The 18,344-nt window shown below is 42.0% G+C and overlaps 1 protein-coding gene across 5 annotated transcripts in view; it reads right to left on the reverse strand.

The window, feature by feature from the left end:
• Nucleotides 1–18,344, reverse strand: part of LOC307213538 (SAM and SH3 domain-containing protein 1-like) — a 529,506-nt gene that overhangs the window by 30,418 nt on the left and 480,744 nt on the right. For 3 of the 5 annotated variants that reach the window (XM_079971495.1, XM_079971498.1, XM_079971496.1), the window contains exons 9-10: nucleotides 8,708–8,840; nucleotides 2,948–3,789 (exon numbers count right to left, since the gene is read on the reverse strand). In XM_079971495.1, coding sequence (XP_079827621.1) covers nucleotides 2,948–3,789; nucleotides 8,708–8,840 — 975 coding nt within the window. The remainder of the gene's footprint in view (nucleotides 1–2,947; nucleotides 3,790–8,707; nucleotides 8,841–18,344) is intronic. The other 2 variants (XM_079971497.1, XM_079971499.1) reach the window with 1 other exon arrangement.

Here is an 18,344-nt window from a genome sequence, read left to right on the forward strand (position 1 = left end):
ACCCCAGAAGCCACAGTTTTAGCACATGTGATATCTGGCATTATACACAGAAAATTATAGCCAAAGGATTATTTTTGACAATGCTGGAATGTAACATGTAACTGAAAGTAGTGCCAGTATTCTCTTCAGGATTCTAGCAGTGCTGCTATATAGTCATAACACAATTTGCCTTGAAATATATGTATTTAATAACTTCCAATAATTTTATGAGATACATGCCAAACAAAGTCTGTGGATATAAGGTTGTAGGCTAGTCAATGGAATGGTCATGCGATCAAAAACAAATTGGTGCATGTTCAAAAGGTTCTATGCATGCCTGGGCCACCAAAACAAATTTAGATGCCAAAAATAAATGTGAATACAAGACAAATAACTCATCATACTGAACAAGAGGCTTCCATAATTCCCTGAGGCTGCAGTAAGCATGAATTATGATCTTAGAAGAAGAGGTGCTTAAAGTTCACGCGCAGTTTAATTTTTGCCTTTCTTTTGAAAAGAAGAAAGCCACAGGATGTAGTTAATTAAAGGGTCTATCTGAATAAAATAAAAGGAAATAAATATCTTTCTCTCCTATAGAACCAGGGTAAACATATATATCACAGTCACATAAGGATATTGAGCTCCTTGCTACAAAAACCACAAGCTATATGAAATGGCCATTGCATTGACAACAGAATAATTTATGGGACATTTCAGGTTCTTTATAAGGAATATGAAAGCTATGCTGCCTATTTATATATCAAGCTAAAATATCTTGTGTGCCACCTTCTGAAATGCTTTCCCCCCTTCTTCTGGCTCCCCATAAGTAAGATCACTTGAGAGTACTAATTTTAGTGAAGTACTTTACAAAGAAGGCCAGAATCAACTACTTATGTATGACACAACTGGGAGAAAAGATCTGTCCTAGCCAGAAATTAACATATCCTCAAAATTGCCACTAGCCAAATGCAGGCACAAAGCTGGCTAAAAAACAGCAGGAAAGATTATGTTGTTCTTTTGTCTGCCAAAGTCACACCCTTAAAAATTAACTAACAAAAAGTCAATTAAACCTCTCATTGTGTTATGCTGTGTAATAGTTTCCACTGAAATCTCCTCTAGGTCTAATGAATCTATTAACAAATGTGCCTCCCTTCCCTCCTACAAAGAAAACAATCTTACAGCTGTAGAAAACTAGGACAGATGATCTGTTCTTTCCTCAGCATCCAAGAAACAGGAGAGCTTCTGAAAACCAGCTGATGTGATTGCCTTGCCTTGGGAGATCCTGGTTCAAAATGCCATTCGGCCATGGGCTTGTTCATTGTTATTTGGAAATATATTAGCTCTCAACATCAGTTTCCTAGCTAGGAAACTGAAATAAAACTGCCCCACTTACAGGCAGTTGTAGGAATTTGGCTGTAATCTTAAAGCAGTAAGCCCCATTGAACACAGTGTGACTATGTTGTAAGGAAACTGTTTAGGGCTACCCTGTAAGTGAGTTAAGGAACTGTACAGCACTTGCACAGTGTAAGTGATCAGTAGGAATAAAAGAAATAACATAATGGCATAGGATATTTTTGAAGGTTGACAACGTGGCACATTTGCCCTAACCATACCTATGTAGAACTTCCATTCCCCTCCTGGTTAGGGAGGATTAATGCAATCCTGTTTTCATCGGACATGTAGAACCAGTTCTAATGATAATCACCTTCATGAGAAGGGATGCATGAAGATGCTTCCCTTCCTATCTCTGCCACTCCCACATGTTCTTGGTGGTTGTACAGTCATCGCACAATGGACCTCTCTGACAACAGGCATAAAAAAAGTTTGACTGTCTTGGGAAAGGACGGGCTTGCTGAATACACACTGCGTGAACTTTCCCTCCTCACCTTTACTGCCACTATACCCACTTCTGCCTCCCACAGGGTAAGGCTATTTTTTTCTTTTTTGAAGAGGCACATTGGGCCACACAGTGGGTAACAAATTGGGCCACGCAATGGGTTTAGACATATTTCTCTCCCTAGCCTCTGGTAGGAACACTGAGGAGGTGCTGTGCTTTGACAGCTTAAAAGGAACAATATGGTCACATATTCTAAAGATCCATTGTATATTCCTTCTTTTAAATCAGGTGTGGGGAATGTGGCTGGTGGGACAGATCCTAAAGTCCCCCAACCTCAGGCCATTTTGACATGGGGCGGGGCTGCCTCTTTGTCAATCACCTCTCAAGCACTGCCCACCAGCAGGACCTGCAAACCATGCTTTTGGCATGAAGTCACATCTTTCCCTGCCTCATATCTGATCTCATATATGACGTCAGATGTAAGGCAGATGGGTGTGGCTTGGGGAAGATGGACCCAAAGGCCAAATAACACCTGCAGCCCACCACTGCTTTCAATGTTCTGCAGGATCACCTGATACTTTTACTGTCCTTTTATTATTCTTTAAATTTTGCAAACTGCTCTGATGCTTTTATTGTGGAAGATTGGGGTATAAATACCCTGAAAACAACTAACTAACCTCCATTATCCAAGGACACCAAAAAACCTGAGTACTCAAAAGTGGGGGTAGCGTGTTTGTAAAAAGTTATACGGATAAGGAGGAATATAGCTGAGTGAAGTTGCGGTTTTATCATTTCTGCTAAAGAATGCTATAGCTTCATTATTATTACTTTTCAATGCAAACCTGTGTTTCTGCACCAAAAAAGTGCTTTTCTTGCCTTTAGTCATCCTGAATCATAAGGGCAATGTGTTTCCCCTTAATATTTTGCCAGTTTGGACACTGGGGACCAGGACACTCTGTCCAAACACTTATTAGAACATCCTGTTGGCAAATAATTGAGGAGCGGAGGAGAAGAGAAGAGAAGGCCAATGAACTATGCATTTCAGATGTTATGGTGGAGGAAAACATGCCATGCTGACTGCAACCTCATGGGAGCCAGAAGGCCTCCGTCAGTGATAACTCTTGGACTCACAGACTTTTGGTGGATTCTCAAAAGAACCCTTTTAGTACAGCGGTCCATTGTGGCAGCCCACTTCCTCTTTGCCTCATCCTCTTCTTCCAGCAGACATCGCCTCAAATCCTGCTCTTCAGCTTTGCTCAGTGTCCTGTCAGTAACTGGCCGCACCAGATGTGACAGGTTCAGGTGACTGTAGAGACTTCTTTCTACCACATACGTGATATTGAACTCGCTGACAGAGTTGCGCCCTCGAAGCCTTCTGTTTGGGAAGCCACAGCCTCCTCCTCCTCCTACCCCCTTGGCTTTGTGACGAAGCAGCTGCAGGTCACAAATTGAGGGTGATATGTATTTCCTAGCAGGGCGCTGGCAAAGAAAAGCTCTAGAACACGAGTAGTTAGAATCTGTCTTTTTCAGTCGGATCTGCTTCCTGACACTCTGGATTTCCTCAAAGGATACCAAGACATGGTGCTTGCGCCTGTTGTCATAAAAGCAAACGCTTTCTTTACTTACCCCGTGGTTCAGAGAACCAAGGTTCTTCTTCATCTCTCCATCAGTCAAGGAGCGGCAAACCTTTGGAGTCTTCTCCTCTTCTGGGTAGGAGAAAAATGTTCCAAGTTTCTTGGGGGGTTTGATAAGGCCACGGCTTTCAGATTTACTGAAGGTCTTGAGCAATTTCCTGTTAGTACCCCAAGTATCTAGGCTGCTCGATGAAGGAGATGTGGTGAGTGAGTCAGAGTCCTCATCTGGCTGTTTCTCAGTAGAGCTATCTGAGTAAAATTGCTTCTTGTGAACTCCAGAATAAAGTGCTGATCTGTCATCTGGTACTGGAGAGCTGTCAAGGGAATGCTCATCTACACCTACAAGGAGGGAAATAGCACATTAGCTTTCACATACTTAACTATGAGTGTGAAAAGAAAGCAACAGAGGTGCACCCCCTCCAACCGAAGAGGTATGTGGCCATTCTCCTTTTCTGAAGAACAGAACCATCTGAGAGATACCAAGCAGTGATACAAATGTCTGGAAAACAAGGCAGGGATACTGGTGTACACATCTCAATATTCTTAATTCATTTTTAACAGAACAAATCATTTCTAGCTTTCATTTTATAAAAGGGAAAAAGGCTCTTTGTAACAAAGTATTTCTTTAACATTATTAGGACAGAAAGAGTAGAAAAGAGCAGAGGAGCAAAAAGGAATCAAAACATCACAATTCCATTTAATATGCATTTAATAAAACTTCAGTTATGGTTAATGAACTATTACAAGGGTGGGCAGCCTGTGCTCCTCCAGAGATTGTTTGACTCCCAACAGCTCCAGCAAGCCTGGCCTACAGTCAGGGTTGATGGGAACTGACATGCCAACTCCCACAGTCTGATTGAAAAAAGTGCTCTGCCTGCTATTTGGAGATCTTTTTTTATCCTCTTTATATAGTAGACAGGGGGATCCTTTATCTCCAGTCTTAGTGCTATGAACCACAGCGCTAAGATCAAAGATAAGATCCTCTGACTGCTATTTACGAGTACAATAGGCCCACAACTTGCATGCATTTAACTTGTGCACATTCAGCTTTATGCATGTGGCAAATAAAAGAAAATTAAAAGGGGGTGGGGTTCCAGGAAAAAAATGATTTTAGTGATCCCACCGCCATTGTACCAAATGGGTTTTGACTATATGTGATTTTGGCTTTAGGCATGATCCCTAGAATGGTGCCCCATGTTAAGTTGTGGGCCTACTGTAAAAGGTAGCATTACCACCCACACCCTACACTCATTTGCAGGAGTGAGGTTGGGAGAAAATGCTGCCCTTTACTTTCCCCAGAACGATCTGTGTAAAGTGAAAGGGAGCACTTCTAGCCACACCCCCACCCACTGCAGCACTGAAATGGGGAGGGATGGAAGTGCTGCTTTATAATGTTTAGCCACCCCTGTTTTACAGGATATGCTGTCCTAGGTAGGAAAGGGTATGACTACAGAAACCAGTGGGTCTTTTGCAAGTCTGTGATTATAAAAGTCAGAGTTAAAGAAAATGATAGGTAGTAAAATTCATGTTCTTTCTATATACTAGCTGCCAGGCTGAATATAAGGAAAGTTGTGTATGAATAGAACTGCTGAGGTTTAAATCCACCCTACGCAAGCCTAGATTTGGAAAGCATTCATCCATTCTGACAGAGTAAAACAAAAAATAGCAATAAAACTGAATGAAACATGTATCTAACTTTGTATGCCCCAGATATCGTGGTTAAAATCGAGTTTTTCAGGAACACCTTCAGTAGTGTTCTGTTGCAAAGTAAAGTAATTTGATTTTCCTTTCAATAAAACAGGATACAGAAACTCCACCACTCACTCGTTTAACAAGTTGGGGGGGGGGGAGAGAGAGAGAGAGAGAGAGCACACTGTTGTGTCATCAAGTACAAAAACATCAAGGCTGTACTAAGAAAGGCTGTAATACAGAGTCAGTGGCGTAGTGTGGGTTGTCAGCACCCAGGGCAAGGCAAGTAATTTGCGCCCCCTAACCCTGGATTTGCGCCCCCTAACCCTATCCCTAACCCTAACCCCCAGATGTTGCGCCCGGTGCGGCCGGCACCCCCTGCACCCCCCACGCTACGCCACTGTACAGAGTTGCATGGAACATCAACAAATATATTAAACTGAAAGATCTACAACTCAAGTAAAAAATATAGAAATATGTATTTCTATATCCTTATATATTTCTATATCTATATTTCATGTATCCAGATCACTGTTATGGTCCCATTCTACACATGTTTAATCAGAATCAAGGTCCACCAAGTTCATATGTGTAATGGTTCTAGGGGTTGCTCGTGCGTAAGCCGGTGCCAACACCTGGCTGGGTTGCCTGAGTGAACCTTTTCTGTCCGGACAGCCACTCACCCGTGGCTGTCTCAATCGCTGGCAGAATCCGTCAGTGGGCGTTTCTTAAACTTCTTCCAGCAAAGAAGCTCTTTGACGCCTAGTCTCCTCCTACTCTCCCTGCGCGGAAGCCTTCTGCGCAAGGAGGGTGTAGGCAGCGGAGGACCCTTACTCTCCCCGCTGGTCCCTGGCAAGGAGTCATGGGACTGCCTCGCTGATTCCCCCATCTGCCCCCCTTCTCCACTGGTGCTACGCTGATTCTCTTCCCCAGAAGATGGGCTGCCTCTCCCCATCCCGGGACGCTCTCTGGAATCCCTCTGGAGCTTGCTCTCTCCCTCCGGCACTGATGGCAGTTCCCTGACAATATGTATTTATGTATCCATCCATTCAATTCAGATTAATATGCCATCCCTTCTGCATGGTGCCCAAGATGACAACAATATAAACAACATTATTAAAATAAAATACAAAATACAAAAAAGAGCAGATAAAAACAGCAACTAAATAAAACTAAATAAAAAAGCAGTAGCAACAAAATCAAATAAAAGACCTGTCTAAATAAGAGATTTGCAAGTGAAGCCCAGTTTGCTGTTTTGTTTGAATGTAGCCAACTATAGCTTATCAAAACTAATTTGTTGTGGTTTATAATCCTAGTTTGTGGGCAAACTGATCGTCACAAACCATAGTTGGCTGCAATCATACAAAACAGCAAATTAGTGTTTGCCATAAACTAGAGGCAGAAGCTTCTAATCAGCTGCCAGATCGTTAGCTGGTTCAAGCAAATGGATTCAAGACTACTGAATCTGAAGGATTTACATTAGCTACTTATGCACTTCTGGAGTAAACAAAAAGTGCTGATATTGAGCTATACCTGGAGGTTAATTACCTGACGGCACTTTTCCTTGTACCAGCCTGTCCATTTCCTAAGATCCTCAGAGGAGGCTCTTCTCTGCATTCCACCCTTGGGGGAAGTACATTATTCAGTGATGCATGGAAACAGCCATCTCTGTAGTGGTATCCTACTCCCACTCAAAGGCTTGGCATTGGAACCTTTTCCCCCCCTTCTTTCTTTCTTTTTTTTACCAAGCGAAAACTGATTTGTTTTCTCTGGCATTTATAGGAAATTAAAAAGTTTTTGCTGACAGAGTAAACAGCCTGCTCTGCTGTTTATTAGTTTTGTGGTCTTAACATACCTTTGTTGCTATTATTAACAAAATGATGTATAGCTTATATGGTTCTCAGTCTATTTAAGTAACATGATGAAGCCCACCACCATCCCATTCCTTGAACTCTGAACTGAGCCATGAGGTACTGTATTGTATCTATGTGCAGCAAGATTCTTTACATGTACATAAATGTTCACTCAAAGGTCCACAGAAGTGCACTTTGATACCATTTAGCACACAACTTGCCAAAAAGGGAAATAAACTCCATCCACATGAGAACTAGGCCTTCCTAGTATGCATTATTATTAAAATGTTCTATGAACAGCTTCTTTAACCCTCAACAGATTTGTTTTTATCTGTAACTGTAGCTGTAAACAAACAAACAAACAGCATGCCAAATAGAGCTGAATGTGTACTCTGAAGGGTTAAGTCACTCTCTGCCATGGAAAAAATTGTGGCAGTTTCCCACTTCTACCCAAGTGAACCACATAGATTTTCTGACAGACTCGTCATTCCTATTCCTTGGTGAAAGAATAACTTGCAGAGACTGAAGGGAGCGGCTCTACTCAGGCAGATGTTTCAGAATCCCATGAGAAACCCACTGGCCTTCTAACCTATGGGGTAACCTCCCATTTGCACTTTGTCTTAACCCCCCCCCGCCCCCCAAGCAGCACAGCTCACTTAAGAGTCACAATTCATAGCTCCAGAACTTGCAGAAAATAAGTGTGAGTAAAATGCTCAAAGTGGCAGGGACTTTCTGTGTTTCACAGTAAAAAGAGTGCATTTACCAGAAAGGATGATGCCATCTTCTGCTTCTGCCAGTATTCTGCTCTCCACAAGTCCCTCAAGTATAAACTCAGCGCAACATGTGATCATGGAGAAATCTATGCAGCTTTTGAAATATAGGATTTCCACAGACACCTTGGAAAGATCCGATTGAGAATGCATTTCTGATACCTTCTTCCAAATATCCTTACTACATGCAGCATCAGAAAACTACAATGCCTTTTGTTATTCTGCTGACAAAATGTGCTCCCTGACACAAGACCAACCGTGCTAACAATTTCAGCAGTGACATTCACAAACCCAGCAGACCCCTCCACTCTTTGTAAAATATCAAAACACTATTGGTTTTGATCCAAAGACTTAGGGGGTGGAGTTCTGCTTATGCTGTGGGGCTTTCTTCGCCCTTTTTGTTGCAGCCTCTTGCACAGATGACCTTCTAGAATGGTGTGCAATGGGACAGGGGGATGATGGTGATGGTGACTGCAGCCGGGAGGAGGGGGGAAACTGGTAAGTTCCCTTTTCATTCATTCATCCATCCATTCATTCAAAGTATTTCTATGTATCCATTTCCACAATAAAATCACAATAATAAATCCACATTGAAACCAGTAAGGAACCATAATCAAAACCACAGCAAATACAAAAACAGTTTAAAGGACAATGGAAATCAGACACTCTATAAAACAGACACTAATAAGAAAGTAACAGAAGAGTAAAATGATAACTTCCTTGTGTAACGGTCTAACACAAAGGGCGATCCAGACAATTAACTTTAACATAGCACATGGAAGAACGTCACATGATGGTAACCAGACACAGTCATCTCTTTAACTCATTACATAGGATTTCCCCCACTTACCCCCATAAGAAAAATGTCCAAGCATATTTCAAACAGAGAACAACTTCATGATTAGCAACAGACACTTTTTAATTTCAGCACTGTTGGGTTTTTACCTTCACTGTTGGGCTTTTTAATTTCTTCCACTCTAATTAATTTCTTTCTCACTCTGCGAGTTGAGTTGACCAGCTTATGCAACCTCTTAAACTTCACCGATTCTTCAGATTCATCATCCGACTGCTCTCTTGACTGGCAAGGAAATAAAAGGAAATGTTAATAAAAGAATTATCCCGCAGCTCAATCACTTTCTGAAGTCAAGTCGATGCAGCCTCAGGCTTACTGTGCTCCGTGACAAGGAAAATCCTGTAACTTAAAACTGTTATTTTCAAGCTCAGGTCACACTTACTCTCCCCCGCCGCAATTTCTCTCTCTCACACACAAACTGCTTTAAAAAGAACAGCACATACCATTTTAACTTCTAAATTAGCACACGGTAAGGTCTCAGGCACCTAAATGCATTGCAGCCCTCATCCTTTTCTCCACCCATTGTGCAATAATAGCTACTTCCACGTTGTCTCTGAGCGCATTTCAGGCAGAACTCTTTCCTGGGACTCTTTTAGCCATGCTAGTTAGGCTCCTGTGGTTTGGGTCAGGCACTGGTCTTGTCTGGCCTGGCGGCTCTTGACATTTAAAAACCTGGTTATAAACAGCTTCTCCAAACTGAACTGAAACTCTATCATTGACTACTTTTTTCCAGACTTCCAAGTAAATCAAAAACAGCAGCAGCAGCAAAAATGATGGGAGGGGGGTAAAAGGAAGGGAAGGGAAAGGAAATAGGAGATCTCATCCACTCTGACTTGTTTTATTAGCCACAGAAAGATCTTCTCCTTCGCTGTCTCGGAGCTTCTCATTCTGAGGATTCTCAAGGCTGGCTTCTAATATGGATGCAGCATTCCTCCAGATCTGACCAAAGGAAAACTCTGACCTTTACAGGCACTGAGTATAGTCCATATTCCCCAGCATCCCATTTTGTCTCACATCTGATGCAGTATGCTCAGTTCCAGCTGTTTTCCCTCAAGTATCAAACATTACAGAGACCAAAAAAATCCACCCTCTCCAGCAGCAGTGACACCACAAGCTGAAACAATCCATTCCTTGTGAACCAAATCAGAGCTCCCATTTTCAAGCCAGATCCAGTGCTCAATATGCTACTTCCTCTGTTGTGCCCTGTTTAGAATCTGTGTGTGAGAGAGTAGAAAGCAGGGAAGGGGGAGGAAGAAAGAGTGGGGCCCTCTTTGCTTTTACAGTACAGAACTGCCACTGTACACAATGCATTCCAAGGAAGAGAGAATATTCCAGCTGGAAATCTCTGAAGACTGTATCCCTCACTTTGCCTCCATGTACAGAGCTCTGACCAATTCATCACATTCTGAACATCCAGCTTAGAAATCTCAAGAGCAACTTCCTGTCAGTGAACTTCAGGTCACTTGTGTTTCCATGTTGGAATGCACCATTATTTTCTGGTGATGTTTTAAGCCTGACAAAATAAGCTTTCTTTAAAAAATGACTCCTACAAAGCATGTAAGCGTGAAGCTAACCATTTGGTCCAAGGCAAGACCAACTGGCACTTAGAGCATCATTTGTCTGGTGTATTTATAATGTAAACTAGAGGGGTTTTGGGGGCGGGGTTAAAACACACACACCTTCTGAAATAAATTATACCGTTGCAAAAATATTTTGCAAGGATGCCAAGGTTCTGAGTGGTAATGACAAATATATTTCCTCAATCCTTTGGGTGCACTGAGTGATGTTTTTTAGGTTGAACAACAGTTATTAGTCCAATACTTAAGAAAGTAGAGTATATTGTTCTATACATTACTAAAGATAAATACATTACTAAAGAGAAAGCTGTACAATCCATACAACAAAAAGCAGCACCCTGCAGAGGGGCAATCTTAGTGGCCTCCGTATGTTCATCAGCCCTTAGGCAAATATGTTTAGTTTATACATTTGGTGGATGTGATGGTGCAATGAATGGATAAGAATATTCAATACCTCTTCCACCATGGATAGGAGGTAAAGTGTGACTTACTCCTGTACTGAAATGGGAGAAGTTCTCATGAACATTATTTTTGGTGCTTATTGCCACAAACAAACAAAAACCACAAAAAACCCTCACATAAAACAGACTGGCAGTGATCTGCTTCATTAATTAAGCTACCCTTGATAAATAAAACCATTGCAGCCATGTATCTCCACACGGTGACAAAATAACTTTCACAAGGATCTCATCGTTGTGGGCTGGACTGATTTTCCTGTCACATATGCATCCTTTAATTTCAGATGGGAACTTTCTGAAATGCGTTCATTGCTTTCATGTACCCAGCCTGGAGCTTCATGAAGCAAAGAGGCCACTAGATTAAAGCATTAATTCCCTAGCAGAAATGTTGACCCCATCCAAGTAGGATCAGAATCCAGCAATCCAGAGTGCAATTCCTGATGGTCCTCCAAGATGGGACTTTTCCTCCACAGCACTCTCCTGGTTATTTCCATGCAGGGTTGAAGGATGTGCTCACCTTGGAGGCAGAGTTCTTTGGTGTCTCTTCCAACTCTACAATTCTATGATTCTATACTGCATTCCCAATATAAGGTAAATGTCAAAGCAATTTAGGTGGTATCCAACTAAGTGCTTCCCATTAGTGCAAGGAGTTCCACCTACACAACAAAACGCCCCCCCTTCTCACTTTGTGCCCCTACGTCCTTCCCAAATCTGCTTTGGAAGGTTGGAGAAAACCCCAGAATAGACATAGGTGGCCTGTGGGGGAGGGGGATGAGGGGAAGTTCTGTTGAGCAAGCAGGCGTCCTTGTGCTACTGAAAGCACTTGGCTACTGCCCTGTGTGAAGGTGTTCCACTTGGCTGGAAAGTTTTTTCAGCAGTGTTTAGTCTCCTCTCTAAGGCAACAGGGTCTTGGGCTATGGAAGTTACTCCGATAAAGAGGCGATATCTGACCTAGCCAAGTGAATAAGTGGCTGGTGAGGGAAGAGCAACCAGCCGGTCAGCTAAAGAGTGAGCCTGCCTGGGGACAGGACATAGATGGATCTGGATAGACTGGCATGCAGCACTGATCTGGTACAGTACAGGTGCAACCCCTCCCTGTATATGAACATGAGAGAGATTAACTCTCTTTCGAAGACTCCCCGCGTGGAATAGGAAAGCATCACAGGAAATGTAGAACATTTGCCTTATGTTAAATGGTTCCCTACAGAGAAAGGTCTTTCCTCAGTCAGGAAAAGGGCATTTTGCAGAATGTTGCGCTACAGGCATCGCACTCAGAAGTCACAGCCCTTACAATACAAGTCCAAGTACTGTACCTCTAAAAGTTCACAGCTATCGTGTTCCAGAACACATCATCACAGCTAACAACTCTGTGCCAAAAGCAGAGCCCTATAATCTGCATAGCCGTTTCTGTATAAAGTAGTTCATCTCTTTGGATATTCTAAGGAATAAAACACATGGATCTGTAGCACTGTAAACAGGAACAGCTTGATTCTCATCCACGCTACCACAAGTCGCCCCCCTCCCCCCAGCTCTCATCCAAAAGCCCCTAATGGCTCAAGTTGTAATTATTTTGGCTAATGTTGGATGCAGAAATTCTGTAGTGAATGCTTAAGTGTTTCATTTCTAGTTTCTATGGCAACATTACATCAGATTGCAGACAGCTGGCTCCACAGTTTTAAACCATAACAAATTGACCAAGCCAGTTCAGAAAATTATACTTGCTTTAAAGAGATAGCACACCATCCAGCTGCCAACAGAATGGTGCAAGACCAACGGGACCCAATTTTTTGGCGTGTGTGCTAAGGCGGGGTCTCTTTCTCAGCTTCTTTTGGAACAAGTGCATCTCTGACACATCAGCAATGTTCTAATGCTGAGGGAAAGTGGGCCAGCTTGGGTCATTCTATTCCAGAACTGCACGGAGGACCACAGGGGAACAGGAACAAAATCAACAGCATCTGCAGTTCCCAAGAACTGTGTACAGTAAACTGAAACAACCTTTTGTCAGATGGTCAGGAAACTATAAAGCCAAGCTGTTACTGCTGCTTTGGCAGTGCTACCCTGTTCCTCTGACAAAAACAAGTGTGACTGTAGCTCAGGAAATTGCCCATATTCCCCATATGTCCTTTCCAAAGTTGTGCATCCTTCAGTTTTCTGCTCTTTATTTAAATATCCCTATAATGTCTCAACCAAAGCTCATTTCAAACAATTTTCAGAATTACATTGCAATCCAAAGAAGTGTAACTTTACTAACACAAAAGCTAAGATTTGTTTGCATTTATGGATTTTATTTTCTGTGATCATGGTTTTGCTTGCTGACTTTGTCATATATATCAAGTAAATAAAGTTAATTCCAGAAAAGTGCACACCAAGTTTAGGGTTGCTGTATCTCGAAGAGCAAGAAGGAGGACACATTTGCCGACTTCTACTTCTAACTATGGATCACTATGACAACTCTACCCATGAAAAAGAGGACGTGTACTGGAAAAAGAGGGCATATGGCAACCCTAAAATTTCAGAGAGATGCTTTCCTAGGTCAGGCTTGATTTCCATCTGCATCACAATGAAATTTGTAACTATTAGATTTGTTCTTACATAAAATAAGATGTTAGACAAAGTCGCAAAACAAAACAGTACTATTGTTTACTTTGCTTCATCTGTACATATACATACAGGTAAGTGCCAAACTTTCAGACATTTCATATTCCAAGAGTTTAGTACTAGAGCACAGCGTTAGAGCATCATGAAGTGCCTCAGTTACGACACTGTATTTAAATAAAGTGAAGCAGGTTTGCCTTACTATGCTGCACATGAAGACCTATGATTGTTCAAGTGCATCCCTATATTATCTCACTTGCTGTTCTACGCCAAAGTAATTGGCTCTGTGATGACAAATACTTCCTGTGAAGCAATTTATTGACCTAATATCCTAGCCCCATTCCTATTACAGTGGTGCCTCGCAAGACGAAAAGAATCCGTTCAACGAGTCTCTTCGTCTTGCGTTTTTTTCGTCTTGCGAAGCAACCCTATTAGCGGCTTAGTGGATTAGCGCTATTAGCGGCTTAGAAAAAGGGGGGGGGGGGCGAAAAAAATCGCAAGACTCGCAAGACGTTTTCGTCTTGCAAAGCAAGCCCATAGAGAAATTCGTCTTGCGAAGCACCTCGAAAAACGGAAAACCCTTTCGTCTAGCGGGTTTTTCGTCTTGCGAGGCATTTGTCTTGCGGGGCACCACTGTATATTGTATCGTATTGTATATTATTTCCAGCTTCTTCTGGCCCATGCTGAAGCTCTTGAGTGTTGGCATAGTGGTCTGTCTCCACCAGGGGTACCAACTTTGGCAATCCTACCTGCCATTGAACCCAATGGCTTTTGACTATATGCGATTTTGGATTTAGGCGTGATCCCCGGAACATAACCCCGCGTTAGCTGCGGGCCTACTGTATAAAAGTTTTCAATAAATAAATAAAACCAGGAATTTAAACATGATTAACTGTGTGTTTCCAGATGGGTGTGTTATTATAGGTTTTCACAGCACCCACAGCATGTTAGCAGTGTCAAAATGCCAGCTTGTATCTCTCTCTCTCATTTAATGCATATCCACCATTTTCATGGAAAATCCGATGTCAGAAAAACGTATTTCCAACGTCTGCGGCATCTGAATATCCTGTTTGCAGTATTAAGCCCTATCTGGAAACACCCATAGTTAATTATAGCTATAGGAGCCCTTTCTTCCATCCCTCCATCACTTTGCAGGATGGGAAGCACATCCTATGAATACTGAGCCACAGGCTTGATGACCTAACAGGGCTGGCATTTAGGAGACCTAACACTGTGTTCTGAATAATCCTCCCTTGAGTACTGCCCTTTCTCAGTTGCGTAACCCCAAAATTTAGGCTTAAGCATTTCTCCCTCAAAAGAACTATGCAGGAATCCTAACCTTGCCGCAAAACGCCTGTTGTCGGGAGTTACAGTACCAGATGTAAGATTGGCTTTCCTAACCACTACTTGGTAAGTGAAGAGAAGCAGGGAACAATCAAAACACAATCAACTGGCTGGTCTTTCGCTCACATAAATCATCTCCCTCCCCACCCTCGGTTCCTCACTAGTTGCACAACTTACAAGAAAGGCAGAAGTCATCAGAGTTATATTTGCCACAAGGGCAAAGCTGGGGGGGGGGGGAGAGGTGGAATAGAGAGTGTTGTACATGGGAAACAATCCCTGGTTTCACTGGCAGAGACTTACTGACCTCTTGCTGGCCCCTGTTTCTTAATTATTGTCAATGGAATTTCAGTAAAAGAAAAATGGGGGAGGGGAAGGAGAAGGCAGAGTAACCCATCCATCAAACACTATTCCCACCACTACAAGAGGAGACTGTAGCACTAAGAAAAAAAACCTCCCACATATTTATTAAAAACCCAAAATATGTTAAATTAAATATGAAAGTTTTATTTCCTTATAACACATGAGTTTCTTCTCCTGCTGATTTTAAAAACCACAGAATATAACTTGAAACACAGGCTATGAAAAGTCCTAAGCAGTTTAGGGTGAACAAACCTAAGTGACTGCTATGGCCAGGAATCAGGTATTTGAAGAACTGCTTTCTCTTGCACTAACCTGTCTGTTCACTCAGTACCCAAGTCTTAGATCATCACATATCCTGGGTGTCTCATCTGCAGAGATCAGATGAACACTTTATCCCAGAGAGATATGCCTAGCACCTATGATTCTATTTTTATGAGATAAGCAAAGACCATTTTATTCTTCTGGGGGTTTTCTTGACTGGATTTTTTAAAAATTACTGCTAGTTTTTAAGTGTGATAGCAAGCTGGTTTGCAAGGCGGGATGGCTCTTTTTGTTTGCTTAATTTTTATTACTGCTATAATGATTTGTTTCAAAATGTTGTATTGTGATACTGCTAAAATCTTTCAATGCATTCTGTGCCTTCTTCAAGTGCTTTTGACAGCTTGAAGATGTCCCTGACTTGTGTTAATGTCTCTTGCTTGCCTGATGGAGGAGGCTGTGTGTGTATCTGTACTTGTGCATACACTTCTGACTTTTTTGCAAGGCTGGAATATAGCAAACTGTAAGGCTCTCATATTATTGGTTCTGCCCTTTTTTTTGTCTCTGCCCTGCCCACCTTTTGCATGAGGCCTCTAAAATGTTGCTCACAATGGAATGTGACCTTTGGGTTGAAAAAGATTCCCTACCCCTGACTTAAAACCAATGATTTGCTAACACAATGGGGTTATATCCAATGTCACACAAGTAAAGCCACTGAAATTGGTGGGTTAATTACCTTAAAGCAAACCCAACTGACCCATAAACTTTATCCAGCATGGAAAATTACATCCACTTAGCATTAACAAACTCTTTGCAATAATTCTATGTGGGGTGTCAATCCACTGAAGTCAACTAATGAATGCAGTAAAAGTGGACATATGAGGCATGGCATTAATTATGGAAAAACCACAAAAATGCTCCAAGGCCACTTTAGTGAGAAGCACATTGCACATTAACCAATGATGAACTGCCTGGGGAAAATTAATAGAAAGTTCCTGTCATACATTCAAGATGGAAAAAATTATAATTCTCATTTCTTCCCATTAGGTCCGCCTCAACATTGAAATAATTGCTGAGGCATGCTTCAAAATGGTTAAACAATCACAGAGTTTTCAGTTATTTAAAAAGCACTGAACAACGGGTGTAACCTGATGGAAGGAAATGCTGCATCTCACTACAGGGAAACAAGTTCTTTCTTAATTCTAGGCACTTAAAATGTACAAAGAGTTTGCTACTCCTATATAAATTCTTTACTTTTTTGTAATATAAAAAGCAAGAATTCAAAAAATACATTGATCAAAATTTAAAATTTATGAGAATGTAAGAGCAACTCTTTCATGGGACCAAAGGTCTATCAAGTCCACATTCACATGTAAAAGGAAAGACAAAAATAGCATATAACCCTGTCCAGAACTGCTTGTTGTGATGTGGAAGGTGAGTTTTGGAAGCCTATAGCTATCTTCCTTTTGGAAGGCTCCTCCTACAGAGCCTGGAAGAAAGAAGAGGCCTCCCTTTCCTCAGATACCTCTCTCTGGTCCCATTGCAGAAAGGAAGGCTTTATGGGAGCTCCCATTCGAGTCTCATAGACACCCCCATGAACCCCCTAAATTTAAGAGTTAACAAGGTTTAGAAGGAAACACTTTGATGGTTAGCTTTGTCCTACCTGTCCCTGGGATACTCATTCTATTGCTTATTCATGGAGGCTTTTTTCTTTCTTTTTGGCAAGTAGTTCATTGGCTGGAAGGCAGGGGTGGAACTTGGTTTTATTTCAGAAGAAGAAGAAGAAGAAGAAGAAGAAGAAGAAGAAGAAGAGGAGGAGGAGGAGGAGGTGGTGGTGGTGGTGGAGGAAGAATTTGGACTTGATATCCCACCTTTCACTCCCCTCAAGGAGTCTCAAAGCGGCTAACAATCTCCTTTCCCTTCCTCCCCCACAACAGACACTCTGTGAGGTGAGTGGGGCTGAGAGACTTCAGAGAAGTGTGACTGGCCCAAGGTCACCCAGCAGCTGCATGTGGAGGAGCGGGGAAGCGAACCCGGTTCACCAGATTACCCAGCTCGTCAAAGACCCATATGGCACACACACACCCAAACAAACATGCATTTGCACATACGCACACATGCTGGGAGCCTCAATGGCACTCCTCTGGAGGCTTTACCCAGAACAAACAAACAAACAAACAAACAAACAAACAAACAAACAGCTAGCCCCCCACTTAGCTACCGCACTGATAGAAGGACCAATGAAGCTTGCCTCTCTGAAGCAGAAAGATGTCTGTGGACTGGAAGGGAGGCTTCTCTTCAGAATAAATGGGAGAGGGGATTGAAGAGAACTGCCTTCTCAGTCCCGGGGGGGGGGGGGAGACCTTTCTCAATGTAGCTTTGCCTCCTCCCTTCTGAGACAACTGTACTTTACTCTGCAAAATAGTTACATTGTATAACACAATATTTATTTATATCCCACTCTTCTTTTAGAAAATTCAGAGCATCTTACATAGGTCTTTCACACAAATACCCATCATATCCTTATCACAGCCACTTCTCTTCCACAATAGTAAGACATAGTTCACAGCTATTCACAGACTACTCACTAGGCCTTCTTGATAATCAAGACTTTTATTGTATGGACTATTTTATTTAGCCTTCTAGCTTCCGTATCTTCCTTGCTCAGTCTCCTTGATGTTTCCATGTTTTCTACCGCATAATTCCTCAAACCCTATATATCAGGTCATACACAATGAAAAGAAAATCTTATGTGTGCCTGATACTAGTTTGAAGGATCCAGATTCAGGAAAATTCTACTCTCCTGGGATTTGTGGATCAACAAATGGCGTCTAGTATTAACCATGATGACAGGGTAGTTCAATTTGTTGGAGAGTTATGGAACTGCAACAAGGCAATCCATATATCTCTGTTCTGCCACTTATGCCACTATGGATCACCAGCTTTCTATTGGGTCTAAATAGGCAAAATAATAATGTACCCAGTGCTGGTACTGTGTACCCTTGCGTACCCCCAGAAAAAAGTACTGAATGTACCTATTTACTAAGTATGGTGTTTTGTTATTCTGCACTGAGAAGATACACTGAGAATATCCATCACAACAAATATACTATACAATTTACATACAATAAAATGTG

The sequence above is a fragment of the Podarcis cretensis genome (genome assembly GCF_951804945.1).
Source record: "Podarcis cretensis genome assembly, chromosome: 3".
Lineage (NCBI taxonomy): Eukaryota > Metazoa > Chordata > Lepidosauria > Squamata > Lacertidae > Podarcis > Podarcis cretensis.